Source organism: Rattus norvegicus, chromosome 15 (assembly GCF_021556685.1).
Source record: "Rattus norvegicus strain SHRSP/BbbUtx chromosome 15, alternate assembly SHRSP_T2T, whole genome shotgun sequence".
In the NCBI taxonomy this organism is placed as follows: domain Eukaryota; kingdom Metazoa; phylum Chordata; class Mammalia; order Rodentia; family Muridae; genus Rattus; species Rattus norvegicus.
In genome coordinates, this window is record NC_141548.1 from 61,010,510 (window position 1) to 61,036,227 (window position 25,718).

General features: G+C 47.1%; 1 protein-coding gene and 1 long non-coding RNA gene across 3 annotated transcripts; one reads left to right on the top strand and one right to left on the bottom strand.

Moving 5' to 3' along the window:
• Positions 1 to 6,737: 6,737 nt before the first annotated feature.
• Pcdh8 (protocadherin 8) lies at positions 6,738 to 11,311 on the bottom strand. Of its 2 annotated transcripts, none has more exon segments than NM_022868.2 (3): positions 6,738 to 7,704; positions 8,103 to 8,310; positions 8,776 to 11,311. In NM_022868.2, coding segments are annotated over 3 exon segments (2,919 nt in total). In that variant the 5' UTR covers positions 11,110 to 11,311; the 3' UTR covers positions 6,738 to 7,327.
• A 228-nt stretch (positions 11,312 to 11,539) lies between these two features.
• On the top strand, positions 11,540 to 12,983 carry LOC148001075 (uncharacterized). The gene is made up of 2 exons (XR_015639015.1): positions 11,540 to 11,906; positions 12,384 to 12,983. It is a non-coding gene; the product is annotated as an uncharacterized LOC148001075 (long non-coding RNA).
• The last annotated feature ends 12,735 nt before the right edge of the window (positions 12,984 to 25,718 follow it).

Consider the following 25,718-nt stretch of genomic DNA (forward strand, 5'->3'; position numbering starts at 1 on the left):
TTTTTGTGATTCCTCTCTATAGGCTTCTACTTGTTTGTTTATGTTTTCCTGGAATTCTTTCAGGGATTTTTGTGATTCCTCTCTGAAGGCTTCTACTTGTTTCTTTATGTTTTCCTGTGTTTCTCTAAGGAAGTTCTTCATGTCTTTCTTGAAGTCCTCCAGCATCATGATCAAATATGATTTTGAAACTAGATCTTGCTTTTCTGGTGTGTTTGGATATTCTGTGTCTGCTTTGATAGGAGAATTGGGCTCCGATGATGCCATGTAGTCTTGGTTTCTGTTGCTTGGGTTCCTGTGCTTGCCTCTCGCCATCAGATTATCTCTAGTGTTACTTTGTTCTGCTATTTCTGACAGTGGCTAGACTGTCCTATAAGCCTGTGTGTCAGGAGTGCTGTAGACCTGTTTTCCTGTTTTCTTTCAGTCAGTTATGGGGACAGAGTGTTCTGCTTTCGGGCCTGTAGTTTTTCCTATCTACAGGTCTTCAGCAGTTCCTGTGGGCCTGTGTCTTGAGTTCACTAGGCAGGTTGCTTGGAGCTGGAAGGTTTGTCCTACCTATGGTCCCAAGGTTCAAGTTTGGTCGTGGGGTGTTGCTTATGAGCTCTCTGCGGCGGCAGCAACCGGGAAGATCTGCGCCGCCCTTTCCAGGAGCTTCCGTGCACCAGGGTTCCAGATGGTGTTTGGTGTTTTCCTCTGGAGTCAGAGATGTGGGCCGAGTGTAGACTCTTCTGGTTTCCCAGGCGTGTCTGCCTCTCTGAAGGTTTAGCTCTCCCTCCTATGTGATTTGGGTGCAGAGAACTGTTTATCCGGTTGATCCCTTCAGGTTCTGGCGGTGTCTCAGACGCAATGGATTTCCTGCTCCTGTGCCCTTATCCAAGGGAACCCAGAGGCCGTATATAGTTTCCTCTTGGGCCAGGGATGTGGGCAGGTGTGGGCAGTGTTGGTGGTCTCTTCTGCTCTGCAGTCTCAGGAGTGCCCACCTGTCTTGGCGGTGAGCTCTCTCTCCCACGGGGTTTGGGAGCAGGGAGCGGGAACCATCACTCCTTTTTTAAACAGTATTTTTTATTGGTTATTTTATTTACTTACATTTCAAATGTTATCCCCCTTCCCAGTTTCCCCTACACAAACCCCCATCCCCTCCTCCCACCCCTGCCTATATGAGAGTGCTTCCCCACCCACTCACCCACTCCCTCCTTAGCACCCTAGCATTGCCCTAAGCTAGGTCATCAAGCCTCCAAAGGACCAAGGGGCTCCCCTCACATTGATGCCCACAAGGCTATCTTTTGCTACGTATGCAGCTGGAGCCATGGGCACCCCCCATGTACTCTTTGGTTCGTGGTTTAGTCTCTGGGAGCAGTGGGGGTCCTGGATGGCTGATATTGTTCTTCTTATGGGGTTGCAAACCCCTTCAGTTCCTACAGTCCTTGCCCTAGCTCCTCCAATTCACCATCTCTTAACATTAATTGCTACGTAAAGAGCAAGCTTCCCACACATAAACACCTGCTCAGGTTGGACAGCCCCCTTGGGAGCAGAAACTGAAACAAAGATGTGGATTCTGGGAGCATAGAGATGAAAACCACTGACTGACAGTCCTTTACTTCCCAGACTGGATGGAAAATAGGCAAGTGGAGCACAACTCCTCAGTTTGGGCCATGCCAAGGAAGCAGGATGTACCTGTGACCAATACCTGATGGGAAGAACTTGCTGGAAGGCAACTTACAAGGGAAGAAGGATTGATTCTGCTTATCATGCCAGAGGATTAAATCCCTCGGGACAAGAAGGGTGTGACAGAGTAACTCACCTCACATCCTGACAGACCAGGAGGTAAAGAAGCCGGCCCTCTGATGGTTGTCTTTCTTTCACCTCTTTCCAGTTAAGCCTCCTGCCCATGGGATTTGCGGCTCACATCCAGGGTGGATCTTCCTGCTTTTAGTTTGTCTTCTTTGGCTGTGCCTTCAAAGACACACCCAGAGTGTCATCTTCAATCTCCCAGGTGCACTAAATCTAGTCAAGCTGACAGTGAAGATTAATTATCACACATTAGCGGCAGTTAGTCTACTTGGAAAGGAGTCACGGAAACCATGAAGCCTAGGAGAGTGGAGCAGGGTGACCTTACCAAACCATTACTGGATTGGTAACTGGAGATCCTCAGGGGAACTTCTAGAACACAAGTCAAAATGGGGTTCTTCCAAAGGATTGGAAGGCTGGAGTATTTCTGCCAGTCTCTCCCCTCATTGACTGGAGTTGATCTTGCAAGCTTCAAATCTGCAGTGTGTTCAGGCTGCTCTGTGCACAGACTGGACAAACTCCAGGTGGAGTCTGGAGATCTGGGCATTACTTAAGCTTACAGTGATGGGTGTCTAAAACAAACACCATCAAAGTGCAACTAGAAGAGACTGTAATATCTGATGTGGACTCAGACATCACCAGCAAAGACATGGGCAGATCACTGTATCTTCTCCAGTGGAGTGACAGGGTAATTCAATAAATAGGTCTTGATGAAGGATTGGTTATTAGGTCCAACAAGGTGGCTTGGCTGGTAAAGGCACTTGCCACTAAGCCAGCCAACAACCTTAATTTAATCCCCAGGGACCAACAGAGTGAGAAGAGAGAACTGATTCCTGAAAGTTGTCCTCCAGTCTCCGTATGTGTGCTGTGGTTTGCATTGGCACATGCCCACATATAAAATAAATAAATAAATAAATAAATAAATAAATAAATAAATAAATGCATGCAATTTGAAAAGGGAAGATGGGATAATAGGAGCAAGAAGTATGGAGGGAGGGTATTACCACTCTTAGGTGAATAGCTACCAGAAATTAATGGCTGCTGAGGGAAGGCGAATCAGTCTTTTTTAGGGATCAGGCCCCCTGTTAGGCTTTTAACCACAAATGCTCAGCCCTAAACACACATACATAGGCATATCTCTAAATGGGCTCAGCCGGTTGTATTTATGTATACACATATATGCATATATGTAACAAACACAGCAGCCTAAGGGGCGAAGAAGAGGTCATACATTTGAGAGGGACTGTGGGAGACACAGGAGGAACTGGAGTTGGGAGGGAGAGGGATGGGAATGCAATCATTTAAACACAGTACCCATGTATAAAAACACTGACAGCTCTTCCAGAGGTCCTGAGTTCAATTCCCAGCAACCACATCGTGGCTCACAACCACCTATAAATAAACACTTAAAAAATGAAATAAAACATAAAGAGAGGGTGTAAAGCAATGTTGCTATTTTTGAGTTTGTGCTTCCTTTTACTGAGCTTCATACAGCCATGGGGGTCACTGGGGATGAATTGCATCAGAGCAGAGGAGATGATTTTATTTGGACATGCTAAGGTGCCTGCAATCCAGACGGGTTAGCAAGTGGGATTTTTTTCCTATTTCTGTGTTACACTATTTAGGTCTCAGTTTGCTATGTTGAAAAATTAAGGAGGTTCTGATAATAAATGAAGCCCCCCCCCCAAGAGCACATTTAACATGAGGGTTTAAGTGTTGACTGGTAAGAAAGCTTGGCATCTCCTCTTGTCTGCTGCTCACTTACTAGCTGGGTTTGGATCCTGTTGGTGAATTCTATTGCAGTTTGTCTTCCAGCGGGGAAAGGGAACAATAAATACTCTTTGAGTTACTGCAAAGCTATTGAAAAATCAGGATGGCATTTTGAGGTCTCTTCTGAGTTGTTGTTGAGCCCAGCAGTCCATCGAGTATTGTCTTACACTGCTTCAGTTTGCTTTCAAAACTTACTGCCTTCCAATTACACTGTTGTTGCTGAGTTCAGTACTAAAGTGAATGTGCTTGCTTTCTAAAATGGAATTTTTGGAGGATAAGAGCTTATATTTGCCAAGTGTAATAAGCCAGATAGTTAGCTAATTATAGCACAGAACTCATCCTGATTTTATATATATATATATATATATATATATATATATATATATATATATATTTCTCTCCATAGGCATATATCTTTGCATTCGGAGACATGCATCCTGTTTCTGCTCTATTTCAGACTGCGTTTTTCAATAGATGTTGAAACCACTTACATTTTAATTTTCAGAAGTGGTTTCTTTGATGGGTATTTTATTATAGGAAGAAGTTTAGGACACCCAAGCCAATGGATCCAGAGACAAATGTTTCAAAGAGGTAACGTCTGGTTGAGCTTTCTTTCATGGTGACCTTCTTCCCCCAGGGCCATTTCCTGTCCTGGTATTCACCATCAGGGTACGTGGGCTTCCTTCCACCTTCAGAGAGATATTTCAGTTACAATCACAACCTGAAAGGTTTGTGAGTTTGTGTTTGGTGTTTGCTTCAGTTGTACTTGTTTGTAAACTGCTGGCTGCACGGGGGCAAGGTGAGGGAAGGGAGGTAAGGGGGCCATCTGGTCTACCTGGTGAAGAGCAAAACAGGATCACAGCAAGGCTAAATGCCCTGGGTCTACCTCCTTTGTGGGATGGATAGGGTTGAGAGTAACAGAAGAGTCTGGCTCCAAAGGAAACAGCCAGGAGGTAGTAGGGCATTATGTAGTGGACATCTCTATAGACTGGCTCTATGCTAAATGTTCTGCACACATATTTTCTCATTTAATTGAAAAACAATACATTTCCTTTAAAGCGTAACCATTTTAGTTACATTAATGGACATTTCTAGACAAAACCATCCTCTTGCTGGCCCTTAGAACAGACCCTCTTCTTTTTAATCTAAATAATTTTAAAGCGTGAATTCCATGTTTGCTTTGTAAAAACATGATCTTTCATGTAGTCTTTTCTCAAAAAAATAATATGATGATACAACTTTAGAGGTTTTGAATCTCAAATTTTTGGAGAAATGAAAAGAACTTGCATATTTCAAAATAAAATAATGTTTCTTTCTGTCATTATTTTATTTTGAAAAATTAAAAGGGATTGATTTTTTATGTTGGGGCACAGATGTGTGTTAGGGTGCATGTATGGAGGTCAGACAGCAACTTGTAGGAGTCAGTTCTCTTCATCATAGGAGATAGGGATGGGGATCAAACTCAGATTATTAGACTTGGTGGCAAGCCTCTCTATTTGCTGAGCCATCTTGCTGGCCCTCATTGTTTTCGTTTTGAAGGCTCCAACCAGTGAATGCACAGGACCTGCTTTAGGAGTCTTCTGCTCTGCATCTGACAGGACTGACTCAAGAATAAAGCTCCAGGACTATGGGTTTATCTACCTGGGGATTTAATCTTCTAGCGCTGGGTTTTCCTGGCTAGGGAGATGGTTGGTAACTGACAAACATTGGTGTTTGCTTTTAGACCCTGAGGGCTGGGCAGCCAGCCTGTCAGGTGCATGTGCTGCTCAGTGGCTGGCAAGAGCAGCTGAACTCTGCACAGGCAGTGGGTGGTGAAGCACTATGTGCCTGACCTGCTGTTCAGCTTGGAGCTAACAATGGCTTCAATTATGACTTCAACAGGCAGCTTTGAGGGATGCTCTATTCATTTCTGTGTTTCACTCTATAATTAGTAATAAAGGAACACAGACACTTACAAACATAAAGGGCTAAATAATAATCATGTACCAAAGGCAAGACATTGGGCTCTTCCTGCTAACTCTTGGTTTCTTTCACATGGATAAACAGTCTGCAAACTTTCCCCCTTGCTTCCTTATGTTGAGCAGTCTGGATTTCACTCTCACCCTGGATACTTATCAGCTGTTTAATGAGCTGTGTTTTGTCCAACTTGCTTATGCCTCAGTCTCTTTATCTGCAAAAATAGAGTTAGCCATAGTTCCTATGGCATGGAGGTGGTAAGAGAATTAAATTCATACAGAACACTCTGTAAAGAGCTTTGCATATAGAAAAGCTTCCTCAGTAAACGCCAACTCTCATTATTCTCTTCATCTTAATTTCAAATGAAAAGCATACAAGACATTGACATCGATGGGTTCATGTCTTTTTATCTTTTGCATTTTGAAGGCATGCAGCCCAGGCTTGGCCTTGAACTCCTGATCTTCTGCCTCCAGCTTCCAAGTGCTGGGATGAGAGGCGAGTGCCACCAGGCCTGACTCAATGGCTGTCTTAAACCTTCCACAGCGACCCTCTTCACACCAACGTGTGCCCATGCCACCGCTGACAATTATCAGTAGTATTTTATCAATCTTGTTTTATACAGTCCTGTGAAGGTTTTTTTTTTCTTGAACATGTTAAAGCAAATCCCAGGCATAGGCCATTTCATCTACAGTGTGTAAGTTCCTTCATCCTTTTTTTTTTTCTTAGCAGTGCAGGGGAATCAAACCCAGACAGAGCAAGCACCCCAGCACTGTATTATGTCTTTCTGGGTTTTGTTTTGCTACTACCCTCTTAATAAGCAGTTTTGAACCATCTTCACCTCAAGCCCCCAGCTCCTACAGGAATTACTGTGCTCTGGTAAAATCTCTACAAATGTTTGCTTAATTAGTGGAAGGACAACTCACATTCAGCTTCCCTTCCCCTGTCAGTAAGTACTCAATAGCGATTTGTTGAAGGGGTAAAAGAAGGCAGGAACTTCGCATAGTAGCTGATGCATATGGTGTCATAAATATTTTTACAAAGTCAACAAATGTTTTTAGCCATTGGGTAAGATTTTGCAATGCCTCCAATCCCTTAGGCTTAGCATCCCCAGAAGCACTGACAATGCCCGAATAATTAGCTCTCGGAAGGAGGTTTAATTCTGGTACTGAAATTATTTGTGACTGACTGACTTCAGGCAACTCCATGAAAAGCAATTAGCAGATTCTTCAAATACATGACAAATCCTTTATTACTGTGCTTATAAGTGACAGAGCTTACAGAGAACCAAATGTAATTAAATAACAGTAACTTGAAATCTACCACAGACTCAAGATCTACACGTTGTTAGACTTGGCAAGGCAAAACTTCTAAAACATCAGGTTGTTTCTGGTGAAAGGTAAAATCCCATTAAGCAATTCCAACATGTTTTGTTTTTTGTCTTACAGACAATTCCTTTGGCAGTTAACTTCCACTTAGCTTTTAATATATAAAAATATAACAAAATTTCAGTATATACAAACATTACATTACACAATGTACAGGTTAAAAACACTAAGAAAATTGCAAGCCACAAATGAAATTAAAGCCAATAGCATGATAAGAAAAATTAAATACTGCACACATTTCATAAAAATTACATTAACTACATTTTTTTTGTTTGCAAATACCAAACAGTACCAATGTGATTGGAAATAGCTTCCAACAACTTCATTTTAAGGCACATCTTGCATATTTATATACAACACTGAAACCGGTCAATAACTTAGGGACGTCTCAGGGTGACCTGTTTATGTATGTGAAGACATGCAGGATAAGATTACACATTTTCATTGGTTCCCTTCTTCGGGGACACATATCTGCCACCAGGAGGGGACTCATAGAGGGGTACTCCAATCTCCTGCAGGTCTGGGAGCCTTCCTGGACGGGGAGGGGAGAGCAAAGTGACTGTCCTGTCATAGTCTCTATGCAGCACTTTCTCATAGACGCTCTGCAGCCCCACTGTCTTGGGGAGCTGGGCCTGGTAGTAATTGTCCCTGCGCAGAGGATCCCGAGGCAGGGACGTGCTCTTACAGAAGGTTGACATCTGGGCTGGTGGGTGAGGAGGCGGGTGTGTGTTGGGTCCGGCACAGGATGGGCTCCAGCAGCGATCAGAATGGCCTAGGATCTTGCACTCAGCCGTGCATGCCCACAGTCCTAGAAAAAAAGAGAGACAGAAATTCCTGAGGTTAGTACTCATAGGCCTCCATCTGTACAGTGTTGGCCTGGTCAGGGCAGCTGGAGAGGAAGGCAAAATGCTTTCCATTAAGGATAACTTGACATAAAGCAAAACGTAGTTCCTTTGTTGGGAGAATAACAACAGCAGCAGCAGCATCGGCAGAAACAACAACAACAACAACAACAACAACAACAACAACAACAACAACACAAAGCGATAAATAGAGTACCCTCCTTCCATGGCTAGCATCACACTCAGCAGGAATGGGGTGCAGAGAGGGATCAGGGGGAAGGACTGGGAACAGAGGTTTTGAGCAGGTAAGAAGTTGGCAAGGGAAGGTGGACTGCTGGACTGGGCTGGGGAGAAGCATCCTTACCACTCTGCATGTGGTTGATGAGGTCTTTTTTCAAGGCGTCCCCGCTGATGTCCGAGTCACTGTCATTGAAATCACTGTCTCCTTTCCCGCTGTCTTTCCCACTGAACTTCTCAGCTTCTCGGCCTGAGATGGTGTTGAATGAATGGCCCTTCCAGACTGCAACAGGGGGCGCAGGCTCCTTCCCAAAGCCCGGAGAGGCACTGTAGGGCTGCAGCAGGGAATGGGGGAAAAGGTATGAGGGTTGGACAGGACAAAAAAAAAAGAGCAAGTGCGACAGATTAAGCATCTCCCTGCAAGAGCCCACCCTTACCCCTCCGGTCCCCCTTCTCCCAGCCTGTCCGCAGAGCACGGAGGGGGGCGCCCAGCCGAAGGAAGGCCTCACCTCGGCGTGCGCGCCTCGGAGCCGCTGCTGCCCCTCGAAGTGACAGGCGCTTTCCCCAGTGGCGCTGCCGCCCTCCGAGCCCGGCACTTCGGCCGCGGCGACCGCGGGCGGGGGCGCGTCGGCCGCGGGGCTGCCAAAGGGCGCTTTGCCGCTGCCAGGGAAGGTGAGCACGTCGAACATGTTGGGCCTGGGCCCAGTTCCCCTGGCGGTCTCATCCGGGGAGCCAGGGGCCGAGGCTCCGCCGCCCGCCGCCCCGGGCCGCTCTTCCCGGAGGGCCCCCCCTTTGCGCACCTCCTTCTTGCGGCGGTTGCAGGTGGTGGCGATGGCGATGATGGCTGCAAGCAGCAGGGTGCAGCTCCCGGCTAACACGATGATGACGATCAGCGGCGTGTCCCACTGCAGCGAAGGCCCCGACGGCGCGAGGCGAGAGCCGGGTGGCCGGGAGTGCTCCGGGCTCCCGGCGCTGGCAGGCACAGCTGACCCACCACCGGCTGTTACCACGAAACTGACGGTTGCTGTGGTGGTGAGAGGGGGGCGGCCGCCGTCGGATATGACCAGTAGGGCCTTGAACACGCGGCCAGGAGGCTCCTGCGAGAGGTCTCCGGTGAGCACGATCTCCCCCGTGTGGCGGCCTATGGAGAAGGCCTCGCGTGGCTCCTGCTGCAGGAGATCGAAGGCCAGTTCCCCGTTGGCTCCTTCGTCTGCATCCCGGGCCTGGATGCGTGCCACAGCTGTGTCCTTGGTGGAACGTCCAGGGACTGCTACTTCTAGGGAGCCATTGGCCGGCGCCGGATGCACGAGGACCGGAGAGTGATCGTTCTGGTCCAGCACTCGCACTTGCACCAGAGCATTGCTGGAAAGCTGAGGGGAACCGCCGTCGCTGGCCTGGACACGCACGTCAAGCTGGCGCAGAGTCTCATAGTCAAAGCTACGCAGAGCGTAGATGGCCCCGGTAGCCGGGTCTACTGAGACGTAAGTGGACACGGCTTCCCCGGAGCGCCCCACTTCGGCCTCTACCAGCCGGTAGGTGACCTGACCGTTGCGGCCCAGGTCAGGGTCGCGGGCAGCCACTGTGGCCAGGTAGGCGCCCGGAGGGTTGTTTTCGCGGACTGACACCTCGTAGACTGGCTTGGTGAAGAGTGGAGCGTTGTCATTCTCGTCACCCACGCGCACGGTGTAGGGCCTGACAGTGCGCAGAGGGGGCGCGCCACGGTCTTCGGCCACCAGCGTCAGGTTGTACTCCGCGATGCGCTCCCGGTCCAGAGATGCGGCGGTCACCACCAGGTAGCTGCCAGCATAGGCCGGCTGTAGCCTAAAGTGCTCGTGCCCGTAGAGGGCGCAGCGCACCTGCCCGTTGGCGCCAGAGTCCCTGTCCGAGGTGCTGACCAGCGCCACTAGGCTCTCCCGCGCCGCCCCCTCTGGCACCAACGAGGTGACGCCGGTTTCCTGTGTTCCAGACCCAGCCGACGAGGCTGCGTCCGCTCCTCCAAGTGCGGCGGCAGCGGCAGCGGCTGCGAAGGGCGAGGTGGCTGGAGCCCCGGGGGCGGCCAGAGGGGTGATAGAAATATCAGGAGCGTTGTCGTTGACGTCTCGGATGCGCACGATGACCTTGCAGGTGGCTGTCCGGGGTCCTGGGCCTCGGTCTTGAGCCCGCACGTCCAGCTCATAGGTATCTTGGCGCTCGTAGTCCACCTGCCCAGCCAAGGTGAGGCGGCCAGAGCGTGGGTCGAGCCGGAAAAGGTGGCGGGCTTCGGGAGGGGTGCGGGCGCCAAAGGTGAACACAACGTCGCCGTTGGGACCTTCGTCGGGATCGGCAGCGTCCAGGTCCAGCAGCAGCGATCCCACAGGTGCGTCCTCGGCCAATTCCACCTCCGCCACGGCACCCTGCGGGAAGGCCGGGCTATGGTCATTGGCATCTAGCACACGCACGCTGAGGGCTGCTGTGGCGGAACGCGGCGGTCGCCCGCCGTCCTGAGCCACCAGCTCCAGGCTGTAGGAGGCCTGGCTCTCGCGGTCCAGCTCCTGTAGCAGCACCAGGTCCGCACACTGGGCACCGTCCGCGCGCGTCTGCAGCTCCACTCGGAAGGGGCTGTGAGGCTCGGCCAGGCGTACACTCTGCAGCCCATTGGCACCCACGTCCTCGTCTACAGGCACCTCCAGGGGGATGCGCGTGCCTACCGGAGCACTCTCTGAGACCTCCACCGGGATCTGGGCTCGGGGAAAGCGGGGCGCGTGGTCGTTTACATCCCTCACCTCCACCTCCACGTGCACAAGCCGGAACTGTTCCTGCGAGAAGCTGACAACATCGAAGGCCAGCACACACTGTGGGGACTGGCCACACAGGCGCTCCCGGTCCAGGCCTGCATCCCCGACGGTCAGCTGCCCGTCCCCCTCGCGTACCCGGAGCAGAGAGCTGTTGAATTGCTTCATCAGGCGGAAGCTTGTGTCTCCAGACACTTTCATATGCAGATCCTCTGCAAGGGTCCCGATGACTGTGCCAGGGGCATCCTCTTCGAAGGTGCTGTATCGGACTGTCTTGCTCTGGGCCACTGAGAGCACCCAGCAGAGACTAAATAGCTGCAAGGGGAAAAGGCAGGGGCTGCCCCAGCGCTTCACTGGACTCATATCGCCAAGCCCAACTGCTATTCCAAAAGGCTAACCTAAAGAGTCCTCCCCGGTGTGCAGATCGGAGCGTGAGTCTCAGGCTTTGCCAGCCCTGTGCGGGGGGGAAAAGTCTCCGAGCTGCAGCTCCGGCTCCGACTGGCTCGGAGGACGCGCAGACCCACCCTCACACGGCGCCTCCGCCTCCTTTCTCTGGGCTGGAGCTGCGCTGGCGAGCGCCGCCTCCGTCTTTATAGCTGCCGATATGCAAATCACTGGAAGGGGCCAGCCAATGGCCGCTTAGCCATAGCGCCGCTCCTCCGCCAACCACTGACAATCCCTTTAATGTGGAAAGGCTTAGAGGAGAAAACAAGAAAGGAAAATGAGGGAATCTTTCCTTTGTTTTAAAAACTCCTGCTCCCATTTTCTGTTAGCGCCTTGCTTGTAATGAGTTAACACTGGGCTCTGAAGTAAGCGAAGAGGATGGTTTTGGAAATTGGGCACCTGGCACCCTGTCTCCTCTGCCCGCCACCGGTATTAAGCGAGACAAGCTGGGTTTCTCTTTAGAAGCTCCGGATCTCACATCTTACCCCCTCCGCCCCTTTACTTTGCATTTTGAAGGCTTCCAAACTTGCTCGGTGGAGCGAGGCTCTCTGTTCACCATCTCCCCCAGCTTCCCACGTTGCCGAGAATAACCTGTCGATGAAGAAGAGTGACGGAGAGAGCAAAATTGATTTTATTCAAATTTGTGTACGCAATTGTGTTTTGCTCGTGTGAGCACCGGTGCCACTTGCCTTTCAGAAAGGAGTCCTACGATACACGTTAGTATGCATGTCACTGTTCAAATGGCTTTCTTAAGCCCTAGGTGGTAGCAGGCAAGGAAAAAAAATTCCAAATAGGATTTAGCATAAGCTTGAGGAGATTTGGAAAGGTTTCAAAGATCAGACTGTATCAAAGGCTTATGAAGCCCTCGTTAGTAGTGGAAATAGAATGGCGTGGCAGGAGATCCCATTGGAGGCCCCGATGTCTGTATTATTTCGCTATGACAAGCTAGGGGGGAGAGAAAGTTGAACAGTTTCCACAGTGGAGTTGGGCTAACTTGAATATAATGAGCAAACGCCACATGTATCCATTATGTTCTCTATTCATCCCCAATCACTGCCATAACTCTCAGGCTAAACGGTGATGGGCGCTGAATTCCACACAATACCGAGTTCGTATTAAAGAGCATTTAGAGACCTTTTTCCTCCTGATGCCTTGTTCCGCCTATTTACAGGATTTGCTTTCTGTTCTAATAGGCCTCTCTGGAAGCAACACTCGCCCCTGTTCCAGAAGAACAAAATCACAGCGTGACGTCGAAACCTGGCAAGAACCTGGGGTAACTTAACCATCTGCCTATGAAATTGTGGGACTTCAGCACTGTCACTTCCCTGGTATGAATCCCCGAGCGGCCTCCATAGGCATCTCTACTCCCAGAGCTGAAGGACAGGGAGGGAGTTGTGCTGATCTGGAACGAGACCGATTCTTATTGATTCTTACTGAAGGACTCTATTGAACAGGCAATGTAAATACACAGGAAGAAGGAAGAGTTACAAACACAAGTCACACACTTGAAGAAATAAGGAAGACAATGAGTTTGCTAAGCAGGTTGCATTCGCCCTATGTTCTTCGGAATCTGGGCCATGTTCCTTTTGTAAGGTCATTTTGCAGGTCTCTTCTCTTCAGACTCATTTGGAATGCTTTCAGAAGAGGAGCAGGGGTTTGCCCAGAGTAGGGAGAGCACCGGAGAGCTGGGTCTGGGTGGACAGTGGGCTGGAGGAGATCAAGGGGTGTTTGGAATTGCTTGGGAGCAGGAAATGCAATCAGAGCCATTAAATAAAAGCCTTTATGAGGTTGAGGATGGGGCAGTGTTTAGTTTGGGGCTTCCTTTATCTCCTCTACCTTTCAGTCCTGGCACTTGCAGGCAGTGAGGCCAGATGTCTGCAGTCACTGAGAAGCAGGAGAAAGGCAACATTTCTATAGAACCCCAATTTCTATTCTCTCTCTCCTTCCCAAGTGCCATTTTAGGATTTGGTTTTCACCCTGCTCTTGTTCAAGAAATAGCCCCTTAGGTGGTGAGATATATATTAAAAATAATGTTCCGTCTTCTTTTGAACCCCAGACCACCCTGACCTGGACCTACACTTGACCATTGGTTCTTCCAAGCTCACTCCATTAGGTCTCGCTCAGGCCCACACCCGAACAGCTTCAGAACAGTGCCGATGGACAGCAGCCAACCTGGGAATTCTGCCCTCTCAGGTACCAGCAGAGAATGCGTGCGGTAGCCTGGACCTAGAGGGAGAATGAGGTGGGATTCGACCACGATTCTGCAATAGACACTCTCTCACAGCTCAGACGCGAGTGTCTGAGAGCTGGATTCCAACGTAAGATTCCAGGTTCCACCGTAGGAGCTCAGCAGGATGCTAAGTGTGCACTTCCTGTCACCTTCTCTTCTCCTCCACCCCAAAAGGCTGAAGTGAAGTGTTTGGAAAAAGCAAAAGGGCAGGAGAGGGCAAGCAAGAAGCCCAGCCGCAGCAGAAACAGTTGGAGAGGTTAGAAGACTATTGTCCACTGCTGGAGCCTTGTCAGCTCAGAGGTGGCAGCGCAGAGGATGGGGGAAGCCGGGAGTAGATCGTCGGGCTGGGGAAGGACTGGTGTGAGCACTGTGAATCGGTGCTCACCGGCCTGGCGGGGCTAGAGGTCCAGGTGTGAAGGCACGCGAGCAGGGAGCTCCCGCTGGCCGCCCGCATTCGCTAGATAATGGAAGGACGATTTAAAGCGGTCACTGCAACTCCCGGTGGAAAAGAAATGCCTAGGGGGGCGAGGTCTGGAGGAAAGTCGGGGAGGGCAGACAGCAAAGGGAGGGGAGTGAGTAAGCCTCCCCCCAGCCCCCGCGCGGATCCACCCACAAAAGCTGCCCTGATCGCCTGGTTACCATGCCAAAAGGTCTCAAAGGAGCCCCTTTCTCTCGGTTTTAGCAACTTCGCCCGCAACTGTCTCCCAATCCTGAGAACAAACACAGCTCCACAATGGCCGCGTTTTCTCGAGATGCAAATGTCGCCGGCTCGGCGGAGCTGGGTTTCTGTCACCGCGCCTAATGCCGGTATTGTGAAGCTCGCGTGCAGACCTCCGGATTGACACAGGCATCACGTGATGGATTAGGGCTCTAGGAAAGTTTTCAAAGCGGCGACAATGGGGGGCTCAGCCTGATCCGATATCTCCCACAGTTTAGCGGGAAAGAAAGTCAGGATATATTCTCATATGTAATAGGATTATCTTTTCCATTTCAAGTTCTGTATGGCATGTAATTTATTTTTAATTAAGATTATATCTGCCAGGAAAGGAAACTAGACTTCGCTGGAAAGTGTAATTCTAAGGACGGTTGGAGAGAGGGGCTATTTTCTAACATTTTATCGCCAACAACAACAAAACCCAGGGCCCATGATTTTTCTCCCTACAAGCTCACTCCATTGAATAAATCTCCCATGGAATCCTGTAACTGGTGCTCTGCCATGCAAAAAACAGATGAGGCTGCCTTTTGCAAAAACCTCTTAGAATTCCCGAATCTCGAAGTTTTACTTGGATTGACACGCAGAAATGAGTGCAACAGAGCTCTTTTGTACGCTCCAAATGCTTACTCTAATTTTTCTCATTGTCAGTCCTGTCAGAATGAGTTTTAAGCGTTATACTAAACCAAAGAACGGCATAATGCAATTATGTCTCAGCAGACAAATAATGGGACAATTTGGGGGTGAAAGTAACTGCTGTTTAAATGATGGTTTTGGATTTATTCCAATGCCAGATGCCCCCAAACTCTGGGCCACTTCAGGTCTTGGCCACCTTCTGCACACTCTGTGTGGTGGGAAACTCTGGGGGACCCACTTTTCCTGGCAGGAAGTAGCACATGGTCTTTGTCATACGCTACTTCTGTGCTTGGGTTCCAATCTCTTCTTTGACATGTAGAGTCATTACCTGACCTGAACACATTATCTGCCTCTTTGTGTCTTAGTCACTTCATCTGTGAAAAGAAAAAAGGGCAGAATAATGGGACTTGTTAAGACTGTATTGAGGACTGTGTAAGATCATATACGACCAGCTGCCTAGGAATACAGGTTATTTCACTTCAAGTCACTGGGGGAAAATATCAGAGACTATGTAATAGTCACTCTTATAAGTGAGGGATTTGTTTAGGAAGGAAAATGAGAAAGGAGAAAGAGGTCAAGGAAAAGGGAAAAAGAAAGATCTATTATGGTCTGCTTCTTTGCTTCCAATTCTCTGGAAATAATAGATTATAATAATAGATTATAGTGGTACATAATCTATAATCTATAAAAAGACCTCGTGAGAATTTGTGTAAATGTTGCCTGTCTTTCCTCAGGTGAAGTGATGAGGTGAGAGCTGTGTGGATATGTGGCTGGGTTGAGTTCAGAGTATTTCCTTCTCCATTCTAACCATCCCCAGGCTTAGGCCTCCTGAAAGCTTCTAGCTTCCATACAAGCTAATCTTCCAAGCTGACTGATTACATCTGGCTTCTCTTAGCTTCTGACTGAATTGCTCTGCCTGGTCTCATACTAACTTTGTCAATGTGCCCTAGTCTTCTGCCTCCTTCTTACTCTCTGACTCGCTCTGTCTTCAGCTGTGTTTAGTTTGTTCTCTCTGTAACCTGTTCCTGTAAAATTTTCCTGGTAAAACTGTCATAAAAACATACCACCCACCTCCCATCACCACCCCCCTTCACTGCTCTTAAGTAGCCTCTCTCCCTCTGCTGTTCCCCTCTGAGTTGGGCACATCTTATCTCTGACTCTGTCAAATCTTTCTCTGATTTGTCACTCTGTCTGCTCCCCTCCAATTAGATGTCACTTTCAAACATGGCTCCTTCCTTCTACAAACTAACCTTACCTTCATTGTTAGGGATGAAAGGTGTGTGCTAAAGGTATGTTTGTACTCCAGCCCTATCACATCTTGGGATGTAATTTCTTGCCAGAGAAGCCATATTGCTAGATTGAAATTCCTCTATAAATTTGAGTAACTTTTCATGCCTCCTTGTCATTTGAAGGTCTTTTATAGTTGAAATCAGACTATAACTAAAAAATAAGTCAATCTTTCCCCTACTTAGTTTCACAGAGATCATCTACCATCATTGAAACCACCCACATGTCGTCATTTGATAAGTAGCAACCTCTGACAAATAAGAGACTTTCCTTCCTAGGATGCTACAGAACAGCAGGTAATCTCCTGCTGACTATTCAGAACCAACCTGTGAAAGACGCTGGGTCATGTGTTTCCTCTGGCATTTACCTGCTGGAGTTGCCACAATAAAACACTGCCCACCAAGTGGCTAAAACATCAGAAAATTTACTTTCTTAGGCTTTTGGAGGAAAAATGTCCATGATGAATTCCAAGGTCTAAGGTTTCTCTTCTTGGCTTGCAGGTGGCTGCCTTCTCGCCTGACCTCATGCCGTCTTCTCTGTACATTCACTGATAACCTCTTCTAATTTTAATTTGCCCTTTAGAGGTCCTGTCTCTAAACACAGTCATATTTTGTGGTACTTCAGTGTTGACCTTGGATTGTGACTTTTCAGGTGACAAAGGCAATTACATCCTCATCCTCTACTAAGTTTCAGATTCTGTGACACGTGCTGTGAGAATAGAAATTTAAAAAAAAAAACAACTAGTTGCCATATAAATAAATGGTTGTGAGAAGAGAGTAGAGAAATTACTTATCTATGATTTCAAACAGGTAATCAAGATCAATCTGTCTAGTTTTTGTGTTGGCTCGATACGAGTCATCTGATAGGAAGTAACTTCAATTGAGAAAATGGCTCCATAAGATCAGGCTGTAGGCAAGCCTATAGATCATTTTCTTAATTAGTGATTGAAATTGGAGGGACCAGCTCAACCTGTGGGTGGTGCCAACCTCTAGGATGATAGTCTTAGGCTCTGTTAGGAAGCAGGCTAAAGAAGCCATAAGGAATGAACCAGTAAACAGAACCCCTCCATAGTCTCTGTATCATCTTCTACCTCTAGGTTCCTACTCTGACTTTCTTTGGTAGTGAACTGGAAGTATAAACAAAAGTTCTCCTTAAACTGCTTTTGCTCATGTTTCATTACAGCAATAGAGACCCTAACTAAGATAGTCAACATCAAAAGTCATGTCGATGGTATGCACCTTAGACATGATGTGATGAAAATGGTCCCTTATGTCTATGGTCTTCCTTAGAACCATAGAACCCTAGTCTAATCGTGAGAAACATATCTCACAAACTCCAATGGAAGGGTGTTCTCCAAAAACTGATCAACATTCCTCGAAACTGTCAAGGTCATCAAAGAGAAGAATGTGAGATGCTTTAGTAGCCAAAAGGAGCCTTAGGGAACACAGTCAAATGCAACGTAGCATCTTGGAATAGAGAAAGGACATCTGTGGGGGCTGGGGAGATGGCTTAGCCGGTAAAATGCTCAGCGTGCAAAAGACGAGGCTGCAAGTTGTAATCCCCAGCGTTGGAATAAAAGCTAATATGGCTTCGTAATTGCAGGAAAATAGGAGAATCGCTGAGACTTTCAGGACAGACATTCTAACCAAAACAGTGAGCTCTAGATTCAGAGAGAAACCTTGTCTCAAAATAATAAGGTGGAGCGTAGTGGAGGAAGATACTTGATATCAGCGTCCATCCCCAACATCCATGTTTACACATATGCATGTGCACTTGCACACATATGTATGTACCTACACATATATACACCAAAAACACATACTTTTGGGGGGGGCATTTAGCAAAAGCCAAGGAAATCTGACTGAAGTATGCACTTTGAATAAAATCAGTGTACCCACATCCAAGAGCAGGAGGCATTCTGTGACGAAGGTCGACAATGCCGATGGTCACAGGTGGCTCCTACAGAAAGGGAGAACACCTAGAGACATAGCCCAGGGTCCAAGAATGGTGCTGCAGGACTGCTGCTGAAGCTCAGAGTGAAGGAGCAGTTGTAAGAGAGGTGGCATTTGGAAGATGGATAGAAATAAGGTGTGGGTAAAGGAGAGGGAAAGAGGTGGAGGTGAGACGTGCATTCCAGGCAAGAGGGTCACTGAAGTGTGCAAAGGGCTGAGGCTTGAGTGTGAGAGCCACGAGGGGAACTGACAGGTATAGGAGAAATCAGCTAGGTGCTTTATGTGCCATTCCAGAATTTGGGTTTTGCACCATAAAGAACCGTTTCAAGGATGTTGCTCCTGAAATCAATAAATAGGCTCATTGGGCTAAAGGGACGTGGAAGAGGAAGTTTAAACTATCACCTGGAAGAAAAGCATGTTGTAAACAGTGACTAGTTTTGTTAGAAGTAAGGATGAATGCTAAAAGACTCTGGGGGAAGGAAGAAGGCTTTGGTGTGGCAACTGCTTATTGCTTATCAAGGAGCTGAAGCAGAATGTTGGGTTTCCTAGTATAAAATCCTCTCCTCCAATCAACACAAGTGTTGCAGGAGCAGCTAGCTGGCTGTGAACTCCATTCATTATATATCCTCTGGAGAATGCAGTTGTCTGGGAGCCTCACCTTAGATGTTTAGTTTCAGGGAGGACACACACTAGACAGGGCTGGGAGAGAAAGTTGTCATTTATGCTTCAAGTTCATTTTTGGGGGGATCAAGTAGGGTGTAATCTTCAATGATCTCAATATGCCTTGTGTTGGTTATCTATCAAGGACAAGGAGAAGGATGGGGTCAGGTGTTCCATAGCTGTTTGTGGTCTTGTGGTATTCTTAAAAGCTCATGGATTCAGTGTAAAGATTTGGGGAGGAATGGGGGAAATTAAGATTTTTTTTTCTGGATCCTCTTGGGTGGCGATGGTAGAGTCCTGGTTTATGGTTCATGGACATTTTGAGTTAGAATTACGACAGATTAGATAGCTGGAGGCAGAAAATGAGGCAATCAAAAGAGCCCTCAGTGAGGAGGGCTCTGCTTAAATCGTGCTCTGGAATTCTAGAGTTCAATAAATTGAATGGATTAACTGCTTTCAGAGACTAAAATGTGTTGCTACAAATTTAGGGTTTCTTATTAATAAATTTCACAAGATTTGAAAAGACATAAATCAGAAGGAGAGAGCCTTTTTAGGACGGAGAATTTTAATTACTGACTAGTTACTTCCCCACCCTTCACATCCCACTCCACCCCCGCATCTCACCCCCACCCCCAGAGTCTTTGTTCTGGGTAAGTGCAGGAGACTCTGATTGCAGCCCTGCTTGACTCTGTGGCTTGAACTCCCATGCTCTAAGTGGACCACAATCCACTTTTGAAATGGAAATGAAGTTCACCAGGCAGTCTCAGCATTAAATCCAGAATCAGGTCTAGTCAGGGTTTGGGGTAGCCTGGTGTTATAAATTTCACCGTTGATCTGAGAACAGTTTTAGGCCATTGATCTCATGTCACCCAGAATCGAGATGGAGTGATGGCTGATAAACTGCACAGTGACAGCCTTGGAAAAAAAAGTGTCCAAATCAGGGGGGAAATGAGTTGATGGATTGGTTATCAGCCTCTGAGTTCCCCTCACTCTGGATCCTTTCCGGCCACTTTAGAAGCACTTATTCCCAGGTAATTTTACAGTTGTCTCTTTGTCCTTCAGAGGTGCTTTGGTCTATGAAACCTCCCGGGGAATTTTTAGATGAAATCATTCTTACATGTATGGCTTCACAGCCCCCAGAGGTTCCATAACCCTGCAGCAGTGCCCCAGCCCTGAAGAGGCTCTCACCTGCTTAGACAGACATGGCGTCTATAAACAACCGTAAGTGTTAATATTAATTTATGATTTCTTACCAGAATGACCCAGCCTCCAGGCCTCAATCGTTGCATGTGTTAATAGATGCAAATGTGGAGAAGTGCTCATAGCCTAAAGGCTAGAGTAGGAGATGAGATCCTTCCTGGGTATTTAAATGAGTGCCCCACCCTTACCGGCCACCTGCCACATTTTGTGACCTTGTTTGAAGCCAATTCCTCTTTGACGAATTATGCGTGGGTCCAAGAAGGGCTGGGACATGTTTAGAAAAATTTTGAGTAGGCGAGGTGAGAAGGCTGGCCTCAGGAGATTAGGGGATATGGCAGAGCATTTGTGTTGGGGGTAGACAAAGGCTAAATTCTTCTTGCTCTGGCCCTGGCTCCCTTTTGGTGTCCAGTGTGGGAATCAGAGGTAGGGAAGAATGACCTGCTCTCTTCACTGAGACTCTGGCGGTCCCAGGCACAGCTGTCCGTAGGGTATCAATCTTGCTTTGCCCTGGGAACTTTGTATAGTAACCTCTGGTCTCAGGGGGCCGAGGAGAGGGTGAGATGGGTGATCAATGCCCTCACAGGGAAGAATAATATGACAAACTGTCAGAACATGGCAACTGGGTGACTTCTGTTCCTTCAGTAGTCAGGGGGCCCTGCCGAGCCCTGAATCCTTAATGGCTGGGAGCTGGAAGGAGGGAACAATATCGAATGTGTGACAGATTACACACCTTTCCATCAAACCTACTGGAGGATTTTGGAGTTTTGTAAAAAGAGGGGTGGAGTGGCTTTGCCCAGGAGTGGAATGATGTGAACAGATTTTGGAAGATTTTGGAAGGAGAATTCTCTGTGTAAGAAGTTATGGAGTCTATAGGGATCAAACAAGAGAGGTTGTTCGTGGAGGTCAATTGAAGAGACAGACCTGAAGGAAGAAACCGAGGAGGCCACAGCAAAATAGAATTTTCCCATTTTATTTTTTTAAAAGATTAGACACATCTTCTTCTACTGAGGCTAGATAAGGCTGCCCAGTTAGGGAAAGGGATCCAAAGGCAGACAATGTAGTCAGAGACAGCCCCTGCTCTGGCTTTAGGCGTCCCACATGAAGACCCAGCTGCACAACTGTGTGCAAAGAGCCTAAGTCTGTCCCATGCTTGTTTTCTGCTTGGCATTTCAGTCTTTGTGAGCCCCTGTGGACCCAGGTTAGTTGATTCCGTAGGTTTTCTTGTGGTGTCCTTGACAACCCTCCCCCCCTTTTCCACCCTCCCCTACCCCTTCCACAGGATTCCCCAAGCTCCACTTAATGTTTAGCTGTGGATCTCTGCATCAGTTTCCATCAGTTGCCAGGTGAAGCCTCTCTGATGATAATTACGCCAGGCTCCTGTTTGCAAGTATAGCATATTGCGGAATATCAATAATAGTATCAGGGTTGGGCTCCCTCTTGTGACACATGTCTCAGGCTAGGCCAGTCATTGGCTGGCCCTATCCTTCAAATTTGCTCCATCTTTTACCCTGCACATCTTGTATGCAGGACAAATTCTGGGTCTATTGTTTTGAGGCTGGGTTGATGTCCAATTGCTCCATTAGAAGCCTTGCCTGGTTACAAGAGATGGCCAGTTCAGGCTTCATATCCTCCAATGCCAGGAGTCTTAGCTAGGGTCACTCTCATAGATTCCTGGGAGTTTCCATTGTCCTAGGTTTTTAGCTCATCCCAGAGATGTTCCCCCTCCAATCCAATTGTCTCTCCCAGTATTCTTTCCCCCCATTTCCTCATCTCTCCTGTGCCCATTTCCATTCCTCCTCTCCCCAGCCCCCTCCTTCCATCCACCCCAATGTCTAATCTATTTTCACTTCTCAGTGAGATCCAGGTGTCCATCTTGGGCCCTCCCTATTACTTAGCTTCTTTGGGTCTGTGGTTTGCAGCTTGGTTATCCTGTACTTTATGACTAATATCCACTTATATGTGAGTATATACAATGTTTGTCTTTCTAGGTCTGGGCTACCTCACTCAGGATGATCGTTCCATCCATTTGCCTGCAAATTTCATGATGTCATTGGCTGAATAAGTACTCTGCTGTGTAAATGTACCACATTTTCTTCAGTCATTCTTTGCTTGAGAGACATCTAGGCTGTTTCCAGTTTCTGACTGTTATTAATAAGTCTGCTTTGAACGTAGTGAGCAAATGTCCTTCTGCCCAATCTTCCTGCAACTTGATATTTTGATACTGGTTGATATCCATGGGAGGCCTCCTCTTTTCTGAGGAGAGGGGAAGGAGGGACAGTTGGGGTGGGGAGGAGAGAGAGAGAGAGAGACACTGGGAGGAGAGGAAGACAAGGAGAGGAAGAGTTTTGACAAGTAAGTAAAGTAAATAAATAATTAAATAAAAACCTTTAAAAAGTGCTTTGCCCAGGATAATTGTGTAAGTCAGGATGGATCAAGTTATGTTTTAGGAACACCCAGTGCCCTCAAGCTTTAGCAACTTCAAACGATGGAATGTTCATCCTTACTCTGCTGCATCATAGGGTGGGTGGGCGGGTGTGCTCTAGGCTTCCTTAGTTGGAAACCTGGGCTGGTAAAGAGGCACCACTTAGAACTTGGTCTTTGCTGGTGCAGTGTTCATGGTGGCGATACAGCTAGTTGCTTATATTGGCTTTTAGATTTCATGCTCAGCTACAACAGAGAAATTCTGTTTCAATTTCTTTGTCCATTTACAAATCTTGGTAATGCAGTGCAAAGCTCATTGGCCTTTAAAGGGAACTCAAGGAAACAGATCAGCACCATTGGAAAAACTTCAATGAAACTGAGGTTTAGGACAAGTGCTCTGAGCTTTCCTCTCCTCGGGTCTTAGATGAGTCTTTTCCTTTCCGCTTCTTTCTTTCTTTTTTTTAAGTGGCAGAAAAATGGCAGTTGTGAGAAATGCAACTCAAAGGCATATGTGCCTTGAAATTCAAGGAAGGTCAGAAATAAATTAGAAGTGTCCTCATGTGACACATTCTTTAAAGTAGAGGCTAAATTACAGCTTCAGACTAATTAGTGTGAGGAAATCTCCGGAGAGTGAAAGATTGAGTATTGGTAATGGGATTACATGTCCTCTTGCTTGTGCTTGGGGAAAACTTGCATAAAGCATCTTCATTAATCACAGTCCTAATGGCTTTTACTTTTAGCACCATCAACCGACCACCAGGATCAAAAACATTTTACTAAGCAACTTTCAAAGTGTTTGAGGAAGTGGTGCAGAGTGCTTTGCAGTTGGGTTAAACCATCTGCTGTTTAAGAGTCTAGAGTCACATGGATGGAACAATTCAAGGGAGCTAAACAAATACCAAGAGGGTCATGAATATAGAGAATGATCACTGCAATGGCTGAGGAATAAATGTAGTCTTTTTTTTAAACTTTGTTTTTGAAGGGTAATCAGTAGAGAAGGGGCCATGAGCCATACTTCAGAAAAATGGACTCTACTGATATATTATTCACATGGTTAGGCACCAAGGCATAAACACTCAACTTATTTTTTGTATACTATGATCAGAGGAAAAGGCAGATGCTCTCTTGAATGGCTTTAGTGGAATGTGTTTACTTATAGAGTATTTGCTGTGCATGCCTAAAAACCTGGGTTTGGACATCCCAGGATCCATATGTAAGCTAGAGATTGTAGTAGACATCTATAACCCCATCATTACTATGGTGAGATGGGAAGCAGAGACAGGAGAAACCCCCAGAAGCTTGTGAGTCAACTAGTCTTGAGGACAGCACAGTGTCAGACAATAAGAGAGAACTTGCCTCAAGGGAAATATGGAGAACCGATACTTGAGGTTGTCCTCTGACCTTCACATGAGTCTCATAGCATGCATAAGCCCTCATGCCCAAACATGGACACACACATATAAACAAAGTATTAACAAAATGGAGGTTTGCCTAAAAAAGAGAATCAGATTTAGGAACTCATTTAAGAAGGGGGGGGGTGGCACTTCTCTGTGACTTCCTTGAGTGAAGGAAAGGGCTGTGATGGGCTAAGCATTGGGTGTGGAAATAAGACTAAGACAGGAAAAATTGCCATTCTATACACACCAAGTTCTACTGTAGAACTTTCAGGAAGAGTTAGACTTGGAAAACCTCTGGCCACAGATAAGTATTATTTCACATCTTTTTTTGGAAGTAGGCAAAGCACACGGGAAATATGAGACAGTACTTAATTATAGACTTTAGCGAGCTGAGGGAAGCATGAGGCGCCATGCAGGTGTCCTGGTCTAAACACATTATTCTAAGTTGGTTCAATGAGGTGGATAATTCTTACTTTAACTCACTCAGAGTTGAAATGAGGGGCCCATGTCTTTTATGAACTATAAATCATTTGTAGGCATTAAGCTACAGTGCCGATGGAGATGCTTAAAGTACAGGGACACGAAGGCGTGGGCAGTGAATAGCGAGTGAACGGAAGGGAGCAGAAAGGCTAGATGAACGCCACGTCTGACTTCCTTGGGAAAGTTTTTGAGGCCTTTGAACCATTGGAGTAGGGAATAATGATAGAAGGAAAAAATAATGCTTAGTCCCCTGAGGGTGGAAGAAGGTAGGAAGGTAGGGGGTAGACAGCAGGTCATTCACTGGTTATACCAACTTCCTGGCCTCAAGAAGCCAAAAAAAAAAAAAAACAAAACAACAAAAAAACAAAACAACAAAAAAAAAACAACCAGTTGTAATGAATGAATGGACAACTGAGTGAGTTAGCAATTAGGCTCACGAAAAGTCAGGCATGGTGGTACATAGCTCTAATCCCAACACTTGAGAGACTGAGGAGGCAGAGTTCAAGGTGAGCCTAGGCTATCTAATCAGTCTCGGGCCAGCTTGGGTTACACATCTCTACTAGCAAAACCACCACCACAACAAAAAAGAAACGAAACACCCACAAAACCCAAAGCATCTGAATGCCATTCTCTCCCTGAACGGAGGCTCTTTGCTTGTGGCAAGATTGTGGAGATCTTCTGAAGTCACAGCTCCCAGCTCCCTCGTCTGCTTGTTTTAGGGGAAGAGGTGTCAACCACTTTAACATGTTTGAGACAGCTTCCAGTTAATTTTAATGAGCGTTTATACTGGTAAAAAAACAATCGGCCGGGCAGATACGGTGTTGGAAATTGAACTTAACACTGGCATCTCAGGGCCGGTCAGGCAAGAGGCTGGACCTTGGACAGCGCCACCGCAGCCTCTGGAAAGGAGCGAAAGGATGAAGCCTGTAAAGACGTCCTATCCATTCTGCTGGCTCTCGGAGTCCTTAAGTGGACACATTTGATCCTTCTTCCACAAGAACCCCAGAGTGATTCCTGTTTCTTACAGCAGGCATGGAGGCCCCTACAACTCTTTCTGTTCAGCTCGGGGCTGGCTCAGGCCATCTTCAGGCTCTGATCTTAGTAGACTCTACCCAGGGAAAGTCAGCAAGGCTTTAAGAGCATCATTTCTCCCAGACGTCAGCTCTCCTCCTGCTCAACTCAGCTGGGAGGCGAGTCGAGTTCAATCACAGATAAGCTCATAATACGTGTCATTTATCAAAATCACATTCCCATATTAAATTCTGTCTCTTAGAGGAAAAGCCGTAGTCCTAGTACAGAACTTGGGAAATTTGTCACTTATCTTGTGTCCTTTTAATCTGCCCTGACTGTCTCTTCGTGTCCTTCTGTCCTGATCCGTAGGTGCTCTTCATGGCCTAGAATGCATCTCTCTGCTGATAATAATAGCAATAATATTTCTAATAATGGCCACGGGGGTAAAGCTCTTGCTCCTTGTCGTGCACCGAGCGAGGCAGTCCACTCACTTATTTTAATTCTCACAGCAACTCTGCAGTGTAGATGTTATTACAACGGTT